The sequence below is a fragment of the Hippocampus guttulatus genome, chromosome 5 (genome assembly GCF_054856545.1).
Source record: "Hippocampus guttulatus isolate MCC_2025c chromosome 5, RoL_Hgut_1.0, whole genome shotgun sequence".
NCBI classification, from domain to species: domain Eukaryota; kingdom Metazoa; phylum Chordata; class Actinopteri; order Syngnathiformes; family Syngnathidae; genus Hippocampus; species Hippocampus guttulatus.
The window spans coordinates 20,956,975-20,972,693 of NC_141265.1; the positions used below are offsets into that span (position 1 = coordinate 20,956,975).

Sequence of the window (15,719 nt, forward strand, 5' to 3'; positions counted from 1 at the left end):
CATGGATCCGCTTCACCTGGTAAAATGTTTTTTGATAACTGAGTTGTTTCCATTAAATCCACACCATTCACTTAATCGGCACACCCAAGCTCCACTACTCGTCATCACAGGATTGGTCCCGGTGTCGAAAAGGTGGGGCGAGAAGTTGCCTACCTAGCATGAGAGAGGACCGCCCCCTAAAAACAGGCTCATTTCAGACAGGTGCAATAGTGTGAGGGTTTTAAAAGATGCCGTTTGCAAGTGATGGACAGCATGTTTTGCCAGAGTACTACAAAATAAGGCATCATCCCGTTAGTCTGTTTTAGTATGTAACAGAATATATTTTAAAATAAGACAACACAAGACGTACATTAGCAATATCGGGTGCTGATGTTTGAAGTGAGAACACCCAACTCTCCCGTCCTTGCCTCCCTCCCTTCCGTGTCAACCAGCTCTCTCCTTCCTCCTCCAGTTGGCCGCCGTCTTCTCCGGTGTGACAGCGGCGATGCGGAGCAAAGCCGCGGACGAGCAGCCCACAGTGCCCGGCAGTGCAGCGCGTTGTGGTTGCGGTGCTGGTGGTCGGGGAGCCGCGGGGCAGTGGGGGATGCTGACGGCTGCTGAGGCCGGATAGTCGACGCGGTGGTCGGCGGGCGGGCAGGCAGGAAGGAGTCCGGTGGTGAACCCGGAGCTCCACGGGCGAATCTGGGGTCTCGGTGGAGGATATTTTGTGGACATTAAGGGACGTGTTGAAACAGGTCGTCCCGCCTTCAGTGACTAATTTCGGGCTTGAGCTACTTGATGACCCGGAGGCCCGGAGGAGCACAGAGCGCACAGCCCCGCAGTGGGGCTTGTTCGGCGGCCAAGCGGAGTAGGTAAAACGGCCCCGCGGTTCCTCTTGACATACGCACGTCGCCGCGCTTGACTTTCGTCAGCTCCCCCACACGCGCGTCTTTTATCTAAACCGAAGACTAAATTGTCTGGACTCGGACATGGTTAACAATAAGTGTCTTCGTGAGACATTAGCTGGGTGTTAAGGCTTAGCTTGCTAACATTGCATTGTCACCAGCCGGGCTGAGCTAGCCCAGCTCGTCGAGCTAACCGCTCAACATCTGGAGAAGGACGACTACTTTTCACAAGGCCCGCGTTCATGTTGGGATTTTTTTTTTGTCATCACATATTGCTGAGACGTTTTTTGAACATTCGGCGAGCGGGTGTGATTGAGAAGCCGAATCGTGTTTTTAGCGGCGGGCTGCTGAGTTCCATGCCGGCTGCTCGCACTAATGCTAATGCTAAGGCGAGCGGCGTCGGCGCCTGGTTATCGGGTTGGCATGAACATGAGCAATATTCCTACCAAAATGTCTCCGACGCACATTTTCAAACGAGGCTCGTCTTCAGTCACCTGACCTCAATATTAGCTCACGAATCAACCTAAAGACTATGTGTGCGTGTGTGGTTGTAACGCCTTTGTGTAAGTGTGTGTTGTGTAACTGTGTGTACGTGTAGTTTTAATTCTTTCTTGTGTTTATCTGTTGTGCGTGGTTGTACAATGTGTGTGTTTACAGCCGTTGATGTCCTCACGTGGTCCAAACATCTTGTTCATCACAACACACGTGATTTTGAAAACTGGGTGTGTTGATGAGTTTATTGTGTGATTACAGTTCCAAATGTGTATCAGCACTTGCCCCTCTCCAAATAACAAACCCAAACAAGTTTCCCATGTTGATGTCAGCCAAGCTGGCATGCCCCTAATTTTTGTGGCTGCACCTCATCTCTTTTGGGTGACGAGCGAGCGTGGGATGAGGGAGAGGTCTCAGCCAATTTAAGGTAATCTGATTGGCTGCTGTTGACTGTCCGCAGGGACCCCCAATGAATCCGCTCAATCACATGAAGGCCGGACTGGCCGGCAACCCACACAGGTACGTAGGTCCACGCGCACACTAGCATACAAACACACTCACATTCACACACTCATTTACACACCCTCTTCTCACTTTACAAGCACACACAGACACACTCATAAAACTGACACAAACATGTTAGAAACACACACATGCAGTTGGCCCTTGCCTCGTCCACTCACCCCTCCCGCTCCCTATGTCCCCAGTGAGGGTTCATACGGGTATGAGCCCTCCAGCTGGCAGCAGCCCACTAACCAGCCCCCGGGGTCGCTCTCCGTGGTCACCACCGTGTGGGGGGTCACCAACCCCTCGGCCAGCCAGGTATGACACATACAGTGTCACGCTCTGCGTACGCACTCTTGCCCGTGTCTCACATGCTGCCTTCTCTCCGCATTAGGGCCTGGGCGGCGGTTCGATGGGGCCTGGGGCCAACCCGGCTGGGGCGCCTGTGATGCAGGGCCCCGGGGGGCCATCTATGGCAGGGGCCCCGGAGGGCTATGTGGGCCAGCAGAGCTACGGGGAGCTCAACAAGGCCTATCCGAACCAGGTCACGTACGGCCGGCCTGGTGGGGGCTACATGGGCGGCCCGGGCGGGTACCCGGGAAGGTGGGTGTCATATGTTTAACCGTGTGGTGCTCACAGGTGGTGACTATTTTACCCTCCCACCCCCCTCACACACACATAGTTACCCCCCCAACCCCAATGGATCCAGGGGGGCAGCGGACTTCACGCAAGCCGCAGCAGCAGCCATGGCAGCTGCCGCCGCCACGGCAACTGCCACTGCCACGGCGACCGTGGCTGCCATCCAAGAGAAGCAGAACCAGGAAATGAACTACGGACAGGTAAGCACCACTTCCTGTCTACTTCTCCCGCATCTCACCGAGTGGCGCAGGTCTGCGAGTATGTGCAAACGTACCAAAATCACTTTTTTTTTTTAAATCAGTATTAGTTCAAGGTAGCAAACACATACTATAACACTCGTATTGAGATATGAATGCACACACACTTTCTCTCATACACATGCAGGTTATAACCAGACACACACAAACACACATGACAACCATGCACATCCACAAATACAACAGACGCGCACGAAAATAATATGCACACGCGCGTGCACACAAACATACAATCACATCAGCCAAGCACACATCACACATGCAGGGTGGGCCACCAACTAGTCGAGTCTACTTGACTTCTTTGAGGCCCTCCTGCTTCTGGTGGGCATCACCTAACTAGACCACGTGCCGCACCTTTCCGTTGTGTCTCAGATGGGCGGCCCATCGTACAACAGCCAGTTCATGGCCCACTCAGTTCCCCGCGCCCCTCCTGGCATGGGGGCAGGACCCGGCCCCACCAGGGGCCTGGCCTCTATGAGCCCCATGTATGGGCCTGGAGGTCCCCAGAGGGTGGCGCCACACCAAAACTACTCGCCTGGACCACAACAGCCTCACCCGCGGCCCCCGCAGGGCCTGAAGCGGCCTTACAACCCAGAGGTGAGCTGCCGCTTGGCCGATCAATCGGCGAGAGTGGAATCTTACCGATGGCGTTTCCCCCTCAGGCCTTCCCGGGGGCGCCTCAGCAGTACGCTGTTCCCGTTGGTTCCAGTTCCACACCGGGTTCAGGTGGGGGTGGGCCGCCTGGATCGGGCTTGTACTCGCAGTACCAACCAGGTCAGTTTCTGACAAAATAGTTTTCACGCTCAGGTTTAACATCTAATGCAAATGTCGCCGCCGTTAGCTTAGCCCTCTTGTTTTTGCCTTTATGAACTCTGCAGGTACTGGTAGTCCATGCCCCGTCCCACAAAGGGCAGGCTCCACCCCCTCCTACAAGAAGCTGTCCCTCCCCCAGTATCCCCCGTCTGTGCTCTCCAACTCGCAATACTACAAGGTGTGTGCGCGCGTGCACACTTGAGCGTGCCCGTGTGTGTGTGTGCACTCGTGTAAGTGTGTGTGGTTATTGCAGGAGCAGTTCAATGGTCAGGGTGGAGCTTTGAATGTTATGTCATCAGGGGGAGCCACAGGCATTTACAATTCCTTTAACCAGATCTCTGGGGTAAGTGTGTATGTGTGGGCTGACGTGTGTTTGTGTGTATGTGTGTGTGTGTGTGTGTTGCCAAATGTCTGTGTGTGAGAGTGATTTTGTGCATGCGGGCGTGTGTGTGTGTATATAGTCATCATTATTCACCTCGCGCGCGCAATGTGAGTCAGCCCAGCCGAGGGCTGCCAGGCTACCCCAGCTCTCCGGTCCCCGGGAACCCGACTCCGCCCATTACGCCCGGCAGCTCCATGGCGCCGCCCTACATGTCGCCCGGCAACAGTAGTGACATCAGCAAACCTTCCTTCCTGCCCGACATCAAACCGGCCCTGCCCACAGGTGCGTGTTCAATCAAACCGCCTGCATTGTGGCACCACAAGGGAGCGGGCAACCTGACTTCCTGTTGGGCAGGTAACCCGAGCGACGACCTGCGTCTGACGTTCCCGGTGCGAGACGGCGTGGTCCTAGAGCCCTTCAGGTTGGAACACAACCTGGCGGTCAGCAACCATGTCTTCCCGCTCAGAGACTCCGTGTACAAGACGCTCATCATGAGGTCACTTCCTGCTCCCTTTTCACAAGAAGAGTTTGACCTGACTGGAAGTGCTGAACTGTGTGTGTGTGTGTGTGTGTGTGCATGTCTGCGCGCACGCACATGCAGGCCAGACCTGGAACTTCAGTTCAAGTGTTACCATCACGAGGATCGGCAGATGAACACCAATTGGCCAGCCTCAGTTCAGGTAAGACAGTCATATGACAACCAGCCTCGTGACGCTCTGCTGAGTCATGTGACAGTCATTTCCTCACTGCTTCATCCCATGCCAAATGTTGCCATGTTTGGCAAAAAAGGGCGTGGCCGCCTTGATTTGAACCCTTCTATCTCATAAACCACTGGGTCAATCTTCACAAAACTGCTATTGTGGGAAAAAGAATTCAACCAGGATTTCAAATATGCAATCACGTAGGTGCGTCATTTAGCAAGATGACCTTTTGACCTATATGACCATGAATTTGACCTCGTGGATCACCTGACTTTGACAATTCCCCCCCCCCCCCCAAAAAAAATTAAAAAGAAAAAAATCACGCTCCCTGTGGCCGTCCCGTTCCTCAGGTGAGCGTGAACGCCACGCCACTGACCATCGAGCGTGGCGACAACAAGACGTCGCACAAGCCTTTGTACCTGAAGCAAGTGTGCCAGCTGGGCAGGAACACCATCCAGATCACCGTCACCGCCTGCTGCTGTGTCAGTCGAGCGCCCCGCCGCCCGCTCTCCTTCGGTCCGTCTGCCGTCTAACGTCCGTCTCACCGTCTGTCTCGTGTGGTGTCGCGCAGTCGCACCTGTTCGTGCTGCAGCTTGTCCACCGTCCGTCGGTGCGTTCGGTTCTTCAGGGGCTGATGAAGAAGCGACTCCCCGCCGAGCACTGCGTCGCCAAGAGTGAGTCGCGGCGACGGTCGGCCACATTTGACAACATTCTTCACGCCGTTGTCGTGTGTGCGTGCGTGCAGTCAAAAGGAACTTCAGCAGCGGCTCCATCCCCGGGACCCCCGGGCTCAACAGCGAGGACGGCGTGGAGCAGACGGCCATCAGGGTGTCGCTCAAGTGTCCCATCACTTTTAGGCGCATACAACTGCCAGCCAGAGGACACGACTGCAGACACGTACAGGTACGTGCTTGTGTGTGAGCGCGTGTCTCCGGTAAAGCCACGTCTGCGTTTTGAGCTGGAATCGATGTCGTTCATGCGCCCGTGAGAATGAATGAATTGCACGTGAGACCAGGCGATTTTCATTCGCAGAAATTCAATTCGTAGATCCACTTTACTTTTATTTATATTTACAACCCTGTTGTGAAAGTTCTCTTTTATGCTCTAAAGCCACTTCCTGTGCGCAGTGTTTTGACCTGGAGTCGTACCTGCAGCTCAACTGCGAGAGGGGAACATGGAGATGTCCCGTGTGCAAGTATGTCCAGAAACGCACATGTACGGGCTCCTCATGTCGCCATGGTAACATTCCTCTTGAACCTGTGTGTGCCCGCGCAGTAAAACCGCTCTGCTGGAGGGTCTGGAAGTGGATCAGTACATGCTGGGAATTCTCATCTACGTTCAGAAGTGAGCGGCTCGTGCGGCGCGTACGACAGTCGCGTGTTACCCTGACGTCACGTGGCGCTCATGTGACAAGCTTGATAGCCAAGCGACCATCGCGTGACGGTCGTCAAGCTCCATTGACAGTCTTGACGTTGTCATGTGACGAGCACGTGGCAGTCACGTGACAATCGGTGTGTTAGCGATGCGACTGTGATGCACATACGACGCCGACATGGCGGTCGTGTTGTGCTCGGGTGACGTTTGTGACGGCCATGTTGTGCTCACGGGATCTTCATTAAAGCTCAATTGACCATCACGTGAGCGTCGGGCGTGACGGTCACGTGATGCTCACGTGACACTCGGGACGGTTCTGTGACGCGCACAGGCGTGACGTTCACGTGCGGTTTGTGTGCGTTCAGTTTCGAGTACGAGGAGATCACCATCGACCCGGTGTGCAGCTGGAAGCCGGTTCCGGTCAAGCCGGACGTCCACGTCAAGGAGGAGTCGGACGGCCCGGCGCTCAAGCGCTGTCGTACCCTCAGCCCGAGTCACATGGTGCTGCCCAGCGTCATGGAGATGATCGCCTCCCTCGGCCCCGCCCCTCCGTCCGCATCCTCGTCCTCGCCCGCACGGTACCCCGCCCTGGCGGCGGCGGCGGCGGGCGCACGCAGCAACACGCCCGACTACTCTGGGGCAGGTGCGCACGGAACGCCCAACGCTTTAGCAATTTCTTCAAAAGCTTGAGAGTCCTTCAAATATGTTGTGCCTCGAGCAGGCTTGGAATAGTTTCAGATGTTTCTTCTTTTTCTTTTTTTTTTTAATGGAATTTTAATTTGTTTTTAGAGGCAAGTTTTCATTCGGCAAAATGTGGAGAGTGGAAAATCTGTGTGCGCATGCACGCGAGTGCATGCAGGTCTGATTGCGTGCGCGACAGTTAGCGCGTTAGCCTGCATGCACTCGTGTTTGGCTGCGTTTTTCCAGATGAGAGCTGTGAAGTGAGTCGTTTGTTTTGAGATATGGACTCGTATCTCAAGGCACAGGTCATCTGGTGAAAGAAGTCCACTTCATCCGAATGCTGTGTGCGTATTTCAGCTCCGTCGTATCCCAGCCAGACGCCGTTCTCGGACGTGAGCGCTAGTCCCGTGACCCCGGGGACGGTCGGGGGGGACTTCTCGTCGCCCGACCCGCCCCCCCTCTCCTACCGTTCCGAACTGTCCGGCGCCCTCCTGGCGGTCGACAAGCCACCGCCGCCGCCGGCGCAGGTACCGCCACCGTCGTTGCGCGAGCGTTGACAAGACGTCAACACTCGCTTCCTTTGCGTTGCTTCTTTCTTGTATTTTACTTTGTTGTTTAGCCACCCTTCCGCTTTGCTTTTTTGTCCCTTTCCTATTCTTCTTTTCCTTCCTTCGTTTGGTTGCTTACTGACCTCCTTCCTCCCTTGCTTGTCTTCTTTCCTTCATTCCGTCTTTTTCCTTTGCATCCTTGCTTTCCTTCCTAACCTTTTTTTTACTTTTTGTCCCTCCTTTTCCTCCCTTGTTTCTTCACCTCTCTTCCTTCCTGCTTGCTTGTTCGCTTCTGTCAATTCATTTCCTTCCCTTTTCTGCCTTTTTCCTTCCTTCACCTTTATTCTTTAGTTCCCTTTCCTTCACTGCCTTCCTTTTCTTGCTCCTTTGCCTTCCTTTTTCCCCCTTTCTCCTTTCCTTATCTTCCTTCCTTGTCTGGATTTGCTAACCGAGCTTTTGCTCGTTCCTTGTCTACTTTACGCTTGTCCTTCTCAGCCTCCTCCTTCCTTTATCTTTCCTTTGCTTCCTTCTTTTTCTTGCGTTCTGCCTTTTTTTCCCTTCCCTTTCGACCTGAATTGCTTTCTTCATCCCTTTTCTCTCCCTCCTCCCCTTTCCTTCGCTCTTTACTTAACAGCTTGCTTCCTTCCGCCAGATGTCCGCTCCCCACGGCATTCCCCATCCTCAGCAGCCGTCTGTCGGTCTCCACGGCAACCCCCAGGTGGGCGGGGCCGCCAACCCCATGCTGCAGCAGCTTAGCAACCACAACGCTCGTCTCCATGGTGACGCCTTCAGCCTCGGCCCCGGCGCAGAGGTTCCGGAAGCTTCTCTCGATGTGAGCCGACTGAGTTCATGGCGTGTGTGTGTCAGGGCTGCAGTCGTTTGGGGTGGGGGCGGGGGGTGGTTCAGTCCACTTGGTTTTTGTTTTGTTTTCATGTTGGCTTTTGACTCTGTTGGTTTTAATTTGTTTTTAGAGCCGATTTGTTCGGATTTTTTTTCGGGGGGGAGAGCCATGTTTTGTTTTAGATTAGTTTTAGTACTAGGTTCTTTAAGAGAGACAGAACATATGTCAAATGCAAGATAAAAAAAATCACCATTCCATAATAAACTACAATTCTCTCTTTTGTTTGGATGCACAGCTTGACCGAATTCAGATGATTTTAATTGACAAAAAAGTAAAATGTAGGTCATTTTCAATTCATTAATTACAGTTTTGTTTTACAAACAGAATAGAGTTCCAGTTATTTTTTGATTTTATTAAAAAACGTATTTGCTTTCAATTGCTTTTCTCCAAATTTTTGGTTGTAGTTACTTCATTAGTTTTTGTGAACTAAAATAACTTCCATGTGAGCAGGAGAGTGGGCGCTTGTTTGTGTTGTCATAGTAACGTGTGTGTGTGTCTGTGTATTTTGTTTCAGCTGCTTCCGGAGCTGAGCAACCCAGACGAGCTGCTGTCGTACCTGGGCCCACCGGACCTCCCCAGCGGTGGCAACAACAACAACGACGACCTGCTGGCTCTCTTTGAGAACAACTGAGCGGACTCGACTATTCCTCTTTGCTCTCGCTCGACTTTTTACACTGGTGTCATTTTGTTGTCTTTCAACAATCAAGTCCCCCCTGCCCCCCCTACTTAAAAAAAAAAAAACAATTTTCAGGTCCCTAAAGCACCACGTGTTAGTCAATGGATTTCCTCATGCCCATTTTGTTTTCCCACTTTGGAAAAGCCAAAGTTGACCCTCTAACCAAAATGCGAGAAATTCAAGCAGGTGACTCACTGATTTTTTTTTTTTCCTCTCTTCCCTCCACTTTTTGATGTTCCGCTTCTGCTGTCAGCGGATGCAGCAGCCTCCCGATGAACAGGAAGTGGCAAAAACTGTCAAGAGGGACTTCCTGCTTCGCAGCCTTCGATTAGACTTTGGCTGGGACTCGCGCAACCAAACGGGGGGTTGATCAGACCCGGCTTCTCGTCACCAGGATTTGTAGACGTGGTCGCTGACTTTCCATCCTGTTGTCGATGACCCCACTTCCTGCCGGTGACGTGGACGCCTGCCAGACCCAAGAAAATAAAACGGGATTCCTTCGTCTTGCAATAATCACAGGCAAAATGAAACCAAAAACATCTTGTCATGACCGTGTAGGGCTGGGCGATACAGCTGGAATATTTATTCATGATATAAGTATTTCAAAATTGTTTATGTTGATAATTTTTTAAATTTTATTTTAACCAAATGAAAATAAGAAAAATGTATTCAGTGTCTTAAAGGTAAACTACAACAATACCATTCAAAATATCTGGTAGAAAATAAAATAATTTTCAAGGAATGGACACCAAAAAAAAACTTTTTTTTTTGAACCCCAAACATGCTTTTATGCTCCAAATTTGCTCTTAACTGTTTGTTACTATCGCCCAGGCCGATGATGACAAGTTCGCATTTCTTGGTTGACTGCATTCCAAAATCGGTTTTGTGCAACTGAAGAAATATGTCGTTTAAACCATAATCAACTTTATTTTTATCTGGACCTAATTCATTCCTTCCTCCTCCGCTGCTTCCTTGGATGTACTTCGTCCTTTAATAATATTAAGAACTGCAAAATCAAACCTATAAGTGACTGTGATGATGTTGGTTTTGGGTTCCAAGCCACCGCGGGCCGCGTCCTATTTCTTACATATTTTCAATATTCTTTGATCGGCTCTTTTGTCGCAATGATGACTGTGAATAAAGGGAAATGACTTTTACGAAAGCCCACGTCAACCTTTCAGGACAGTCATTGGAAACGTTTGGTTTCACTCATTGAGTCTTGAGCGCCTCTCAGCAGGTATTGGCCCGTTCTTCATCAACATAGCTACCCCGGGGCTCAAGCAATCTTTGGCTCATTTTTTTCGCCGTGCAAATGACCGCGCCCTGTGCGCGTGAGCGCGCATTCTTCTCCTTCTCATCCCGCCCCTCGCTACAACAGGAGCGCGCTCAGACTGCGGGTGGTGACGTTGGTCCATCTCGCGCTGCCCACAATTGGCCACGCGGGGCGTCCGTCATGTTGTGGAGCGCTTTGCTTTGAACTTCAAGACTTGTCGTTTGATAGCAGGGCGGGGCGACCTTTGGAGAGCCTTGCAGACTGCACCCTGTGGGAAACTCTTCTCTTAATTGGCCCGTACTGTCAACGCACCGAACGCAGGACAAATGTGAGCCTGGCCAATCAGAAAGCGTGACTTCGCGAGCGGGTTTAGTCTTCTACCTGCTGATTGGCCGCAGTCTGCACCAGTCATGCGCGTCGACGCTCGCCAATGGCCCGATTGAATTATCACCGCCTACTGTGTTTTATATAAAGTTTCTCGACAGTCGGCCATCTTTCTCGGTTCATTGTCATTCATCGCGGCTCGTTGGTCGTCGAAAAATCTTCTTGCCTTCTTCTCGGGAGTGAAGCAGCGGCAGACATGGCCAGACCAAGAGTGTTCTTCGACATCACCTCCGACGGTGCGGCTCTTGGCCGCGTCGTGATGGAGGTACGTCCGCCCGCTTTTAGGCGCGGGGTGAGGCGAGGCGTTAGCACGCGCTTCCTTTGTGCGGGCTCCGGAGCTAATCGCCGATGGCCGAACGCGGGGCCCCGGGCGACCTTTGAGACGGGCGGGAAACCGTCTGGAGGCCAACACGGCGGCGTGCGGTCGGCCGTCGCGTCGCCGCCAGCACCCTGGACGGCTTAGTTTGAGCGTTAGCAACGTTAGCCTAGCGCGCTAAGCTCGATGAGTCATGCGCCAGGCTAACGTGCTAATGCGGCGTGTTGCGCGTGCCGTCGGCTCCATTGAGCGGGCTTCTAGTTGTAGCCCGACGTCAGTGTTCCCGCCGTGTTGGACGTGTTTTTACCGGCCCGTAATTGGACTGAGCATTATAAAATGGCTTTCCGAAAACGTGACCAAACTTTATGATGTAGTCGGGCATTGCGAAATTGCCGATGTCAAATTGATATCAATAGCTGCATTTGGTGGATCTGTTAAACAAATTACTGTATGGGAACTGTGAATGTGTCTAGTTGGGGACCAGCTAGGCATAAGAAGATACCTATGCAACTTTAACATGTTTTTTACGTGTACTCCCATTTTTTTGCGTTTATCAACAGGTTAACAACCTAGCATACATTGATAGCTCTAGACACTAAGAACATTTACTAGTCTCGCAATGGAGAAATTCCAAACTTCATATTTAGAACATCCAAATGACTACTAGTCATCTACTGCATATTCGGACACACATGCAATCGGATTAAAAAAGGCATATTTTGTTTTTGCTGCTGGTCTCCAAATATAGTCGGAAATTCAATTACAGCAGCAATACTGGCGCACATGCATGCAGACAACCTACTCATTTGCTCACTAATATATTTGGCGAAACGGATGAGCACCAACAACTTTTATTTTAACTCAAAATTAGTTCAATTTATAGTGAAAACACTTTGGAGGTAGGAGTTAAGTAATAGCGTTATTGGATTTGGTTCATCCCGTGAAAATTCACATGAAGAATTTGCTACACAAATGCAATGGAGGAGAGAGGTTTTAGAGTAAATATGCAACAGAAAACAATTTACTTGTATACGGGCAATGAAATTTGAAGATGTGACGAGCTTCAAGGGCTGCAAATTGAAGTCGCAAAATGTTATGACTCTTTCACATCCAACATGTCCGCAACGTTGATGTACGATTGGTATTTGCGCCAGGGCTCGGTGTGGAAATTTTTTTCCCCCCTTTGGATCCGGTTTTCCCGCCCTCGCCCGCTGGCGGCTAATGCTAACGTAGCAACGCTGTGAGCACGCACGCACGCCGTCTTGTTGGCCGCCCGCTCTGCTTCTGCAAAGGGGGGCCGCTGAAATACGGGAAGTCCTGTCCATGCAGGCGGCCCGGAGCTTGTTTTCCACTGGTGACTCGGGATCTTTATGGCTCCGCCTGCGCCACTCGGCGGGCGGGACTGCGACACTTGTGCCTTCTGGAAACTTCCATGCTGCGGCGGGGGGGATAGCTTCCCTTTGTACCCGCGTGACCTAAGTCCTACCTCGCTAAGCGCTCCTTTGGGGTTTTCGGCCTGAATGCGAACTTTGTGCTTTTTATTTCGGGCTGCAATGTCGAAGCCCAGAAATACTGGAGGTTTAAAATATATATATATATGCGCCATGTGGTAAGCATGAGCACACTTCCTGTCCTCTTTCGGGCAGAGATTGGTTTTGCATTTTCTTGTGTTGGGGGGGGGGGTCCTGTGCTTTTGCTTTGATTCCAGTCGCTTTTGCCTCGGGAGGAGTTTGTGGTGCATAGCTCTTGTCATATGCTGAGGGACTCGGCAATGGTCAATCGAATCGCCACTTCTTTGGTGCTGGTTGTAATGTGGAAGACAGCCCGTCAACCACGATTTTTGGCTTTTTCTGCTCAAGAGAGTAGGGAGCAGCAAAATGAGGCCAGCACCATGCTGATTTTTTTTTCCCTCTAGGTTGCTTTGGTGCAGGGACAGAGATTTGCTGAGTGCCACTCGGGACCCAAATGTGAACGTCCTAACTTACGGCTTTGAAGCGTGCCTTTGTACAGGGTGGACAACACATCCAGAGGATCCATACCACACTTGAGTCCGTTGCAGGTCTCCACGATGGATGGGTGTTCTTTGGTCTTCGGCCCTGCTAGAATTCTCCAGTGTCGGCGCCTTCCACAGAGTATTCGGGAGATGTCGGCCTTTGTTTGCCCGTACTGCTTCCTTTTCAGATTTTTTTTTTTTCCTTGTGTGGCTGTCTTACTTTTGGACACCTTCAATTTTGACTTTGCTTCTTCCACACTTTGTTGGGTGCCTTTGTCTTTGGACCGCTCAGGCATCTTGACTTTGTTGCTCCTGTTCGAGCTTTCACCGGGTGTCCAGTCATTGTTGAACACTTCCATCAACTCCAGTCACTTGCCATCAAAAGTGGTACCCAAAAAAAATAAATTACAACTTGCTTATACTGATTCAGTGTTGAAATTGTTGGTATTAAAAAACTCACTGGATATTTTTTGGGCGAATCGGCAAGCCCTCGTCCTTGTAGTGAAATGTATCCACTACCTTACACATTTTTTATTTGTACATTATGGAGTGTGAGGTTTCATAGGATTTTATTCAATGTCCCCAATGTGTGGCTACTCCCAGGATTTTTTAGACCGTAAAGCGCACTCAAAATCCCCTCCCCCGTCAAAAATCAACAGTGCGCTTAACAGTCAGGTGTGCCTTTGTTTGAATATTAAATAAAGTTTGCCTTATTTGCTGTACTGGCATGTTTCCCTTAATGTGCTGAAATGCACCTTTGAACCCAATGCGTCATGTATGGACAATTCTAAAACCTGACCTGTTATTTGAGACCGCCTAATAATTTGGTATCCCTTTGATAGTCCAGAAAAATACAGCAAGCATAGATTGGGATGTAAATGTTTTTTTTTTTTTAACAGCCCTCTAACATTTTTATGTCCAGCCGCAGCTTATTTACAGTAAAGTATTAAACGTAATGGCTTTTGATAAATTCTAGAATATGCATGAAGTTCAGGTTGTAAGGATACAAGTACAATAAAAATTGTTTTCTTGAAATTTGTCAACTTATCGTTATGTGCAGAATAATCAGAAAATAGGCATCTAAATTTTTACTTTGGAAGTTGCCATTTCAATCTGATTGATGGCAACCCATCAAAAAAAAACAATTCGGTGGTTTTTGAATCCCTAAACTGGGTCAGGGGACAGGGTATTTGAGGGGAGGGTGGTAATGGTGAATGAGTGTTTATTTTGTATTTTTAAACAAATGCTTTTGTTTTCAGCTACGCTCTGACGTGGTTCCCAAGACCGCAGAGAACTTCCGCGCCTTGTGCACCGGTGAGAAGGGTTTTGGCTACAAGGGTAGCACCTTCCACCGCGTCATCCCTCAGTTCATGTGCCAAGTGAGTGAGCAAATTCTCTTTTCCGGGTACCGCGTCAAATGTTTCCCGAGTGGAAGGCACCAAGAGTAAAGTGCAGAAGAGACGAGTGAAAAGTGGCATCCTTGAATGTTGGACCGAAGACCGGAAAAGTCGATGATTTAGGAGAAAGCTCGATAGGTTGTGTGGCAAGGCAGTCAGGCTCGACGCTTCTGTGCCGCTTGCGCCGACAGGGCGGGGACTTCACCAACCACAATGGAACCGGAGGAAAGTCCATCTACGGGAACAAGTTTGCCGACGAGAACTTCGCCCTGAAGCACTTGGGACCCGGGACCTTATCCATGGCCAACGCTGGACCAAACACCAACGGCTCGCAGTTCTTCATCTGCACCCAAAAGACCAGCTGGTGAAAACCGTCCACTTGTCAATCAAACGTTTTTTGGGGGGGGGGGGGGGGTCCTCAAAAGCTCTTAATGCGTATAGTACCAGTTAATAAGGTTAGTTGCATGTTGTTATCAAACCTACTTGTTTTAGATATTTAAAATCTAAACTGATGGAAGGACAATCCCGGGATCTGATAAGGGTGAGAATTTAAATGCTTCCCCAGGGGCAAAGCCTGATGTGAGTGCGCATGCGTGTTTGGTCGCCCTCAGGCTGGACGGCAAGCACGTGGTCTTTGGCAATGTGGTGGAGGGCATAGACGTGGTCTCCAAAATGGAGGCCAAAGGTTCCGGCAGCGGCAAGACCACGTCGAAGTTGGTCATCCAGGACTGCGGCCAGCTCTGAGCGCGCCACCGTCTACCTGTCGCATCTTGGGGGGGCCCCCCCCCTGTCCACCCAACCCCTTTCCTCCAGCCTGTCATTCATTCCACGTTCCAGCTGATCTTGGAACAATTCATTTCCATTTCTGTTTTTGTAACAATTCGAAACCTGTCGCTGCATTTTGACTTTGCCTCTGAACGTTTGGTTTGCATTTAACAATCTGCTCCAAAACGGTTTTCTTTCATCGACAAGTAAATAAAAGATGGCCTTGGTGACTCGACTGTTGCTCTAATCAATATGCGCTGTGCGTTCAAGAATTATGATTCAGCACAAGTCGGTATAGTCTAGTTTCAGATAACCGTAATTCACGGGTAATTGTTGTCGGCTGGATAGCGGATAGCAGTTAGATATCTTGGAATTTCATTTGAATTAGAAGCGAACTTGGATATCTCACCGTGTCGTTAGCCTTCCCGATGCGAGTCGGTTGCCTTTTCGACATGTTCAGCCAAGGCTTGCTGTACACGGCTGACCTCTTGTGGCGGCATTGGGAACGTTTCAAGAGGACCACATTGTTGAATCTACGATCAACTTCAAAACAATCTCCATTTTCAACAACCTCATTCCAGACTGGTTGTTTTTTTTTATGTTACAAATAGTGATACATTGACCTAGGAATGCCAATCGTACATACTCAAAACACCAGCAACGCGATCTCCTCTCAGAGCTTCTCTCACCTTTGCAAAAAAGATTGCCACAGGATTCAACTCCGCTACCTTATACTGGT

The 15,719-nt window shown here is 50.4% G+C and overlaps 2 protein-coding genes across 4 annotated transcripts; both read left to right on the forward strand.

Moving 5' to 3' along the window:
• The first annotated feature begins 336 nt into the window (after positions 1–336).
• On the forward strand, positions 337–10,014 carry LOC147205481 (zinc finger MIZ domain-containing protein 2-like). 3 transcript variants are annotated; one of them, XM_086110414.1, is made up of 22 exons: positions 358–847; positions 1,542–1,606; positions 1,837–1,895; positions 2,084–2,198; positions 2,275–2,483; positions 2,563–2,719; positions 3,149–3,373; positions 3,439–3,550; positions 3,655–3,767; positions 3,843–3,932; positions 4,088–4,253; positions 4,326–4,467; positions 4,573–4,651; positions 5,023–5,154; positions 5,244–5,346; positions 5,418–5,575; positions 5,800–5,867; positions 5,948–6,016; positions 6,412–6,689; positions 7,085–7,254; positions 7,928–8,107; positions 8,691–10,014. In XM_086110414.1, exons 1-22 carry the CDS (start codon positions 778–780, stop codon positions 8,805–8,807), a joined length of 2,877 nt encoding a protein of 958 aa, XP_085966540.1. In that variant the 5' UTR covers positions 358–777; the 3' UTR covers positions 8,808–10,014. The 3 variants fall into 3 exon arrangements, 1 of the variants encoding a protein (XP_085966540.1); XR_015100865.1 differs by lacking the exon at positions 1,542–1,606 and having other exon boundaries at positions 337–851; positions 7,627–8,107; XR_015100864.1 differs by lacking the exon at positions 1,542–1,606 and having other exon boundaries at positions 338–847; positions 7,627–8,107.
• Positions 10,015–10,602: 588 nt separating this feature from the next.
• Positions 10,603–15,215, forward strand: LOC147205482 (peptidyl-prolyl cis-trans isomerase-like). Its single transcript, XM_086111908.1, has 4 exons — positions 10,603–10,774; positions 14,078–14,197; positions 14,407–14,579; positions 14,827–15,215. Exons 1-4 carry the CDS (start codon positions 10,706–10,708, stop codon positions 14,957–14,959), a joined length of 495 nt encoding a protein of 164 aa, XP_085968034.1. The 5' UTR covers positions 10,603–10,705; the 3' UTR covers positions 14,960–15,215.
• The last annotated feature ends 504 nt before the right edge of the window (positions 15,216–15,719 follow it).

Coding starts and splice junctions, on each gene's coding strand:
- LOC147205482 (XM_086111908.1), top strand. CDS start 10,706: ATGGCCAGACCAAGAGTGTTCTTCGACATCACCTCCGACGGTGCGGCT. Junction 14,198..14,406: donor TCCCTCAGTTCATGTGCCAA/GTGAGTGAGCAA, acceptor TTGCGCCGACAG/GGCGGGGACTTCACCAACCA. Junction 14,580..14,826: donor TGCACCCAAAAGACCAGCTG/GTGAAAACCGTC, acceptor GGTCGCCCTCAG/GCTGGACGGCAAGCACGTGG.
- LOC147205481 (XM_086110414.1), top strand. CDS start 778: ATGACCCGGAGGCCCGGAGGAGCACAGAGCGCACAGCCCCGCAGTGGG. Junction 6,690..7,084: donor GCCCGACTACTCTGGGGCAG/GTGCGCACGGAA, acceptor TGCGTATTTCAG/CTCCGTCGTATCCCAGCCAG. Junction 8,108..8,690: donor TTCCGGAAGCTTCTCTCGAT/GTGAGCCGACTG, acceptor ATTTTGTTTCAG/CTGCTTCCGGAGCTGAGCAA.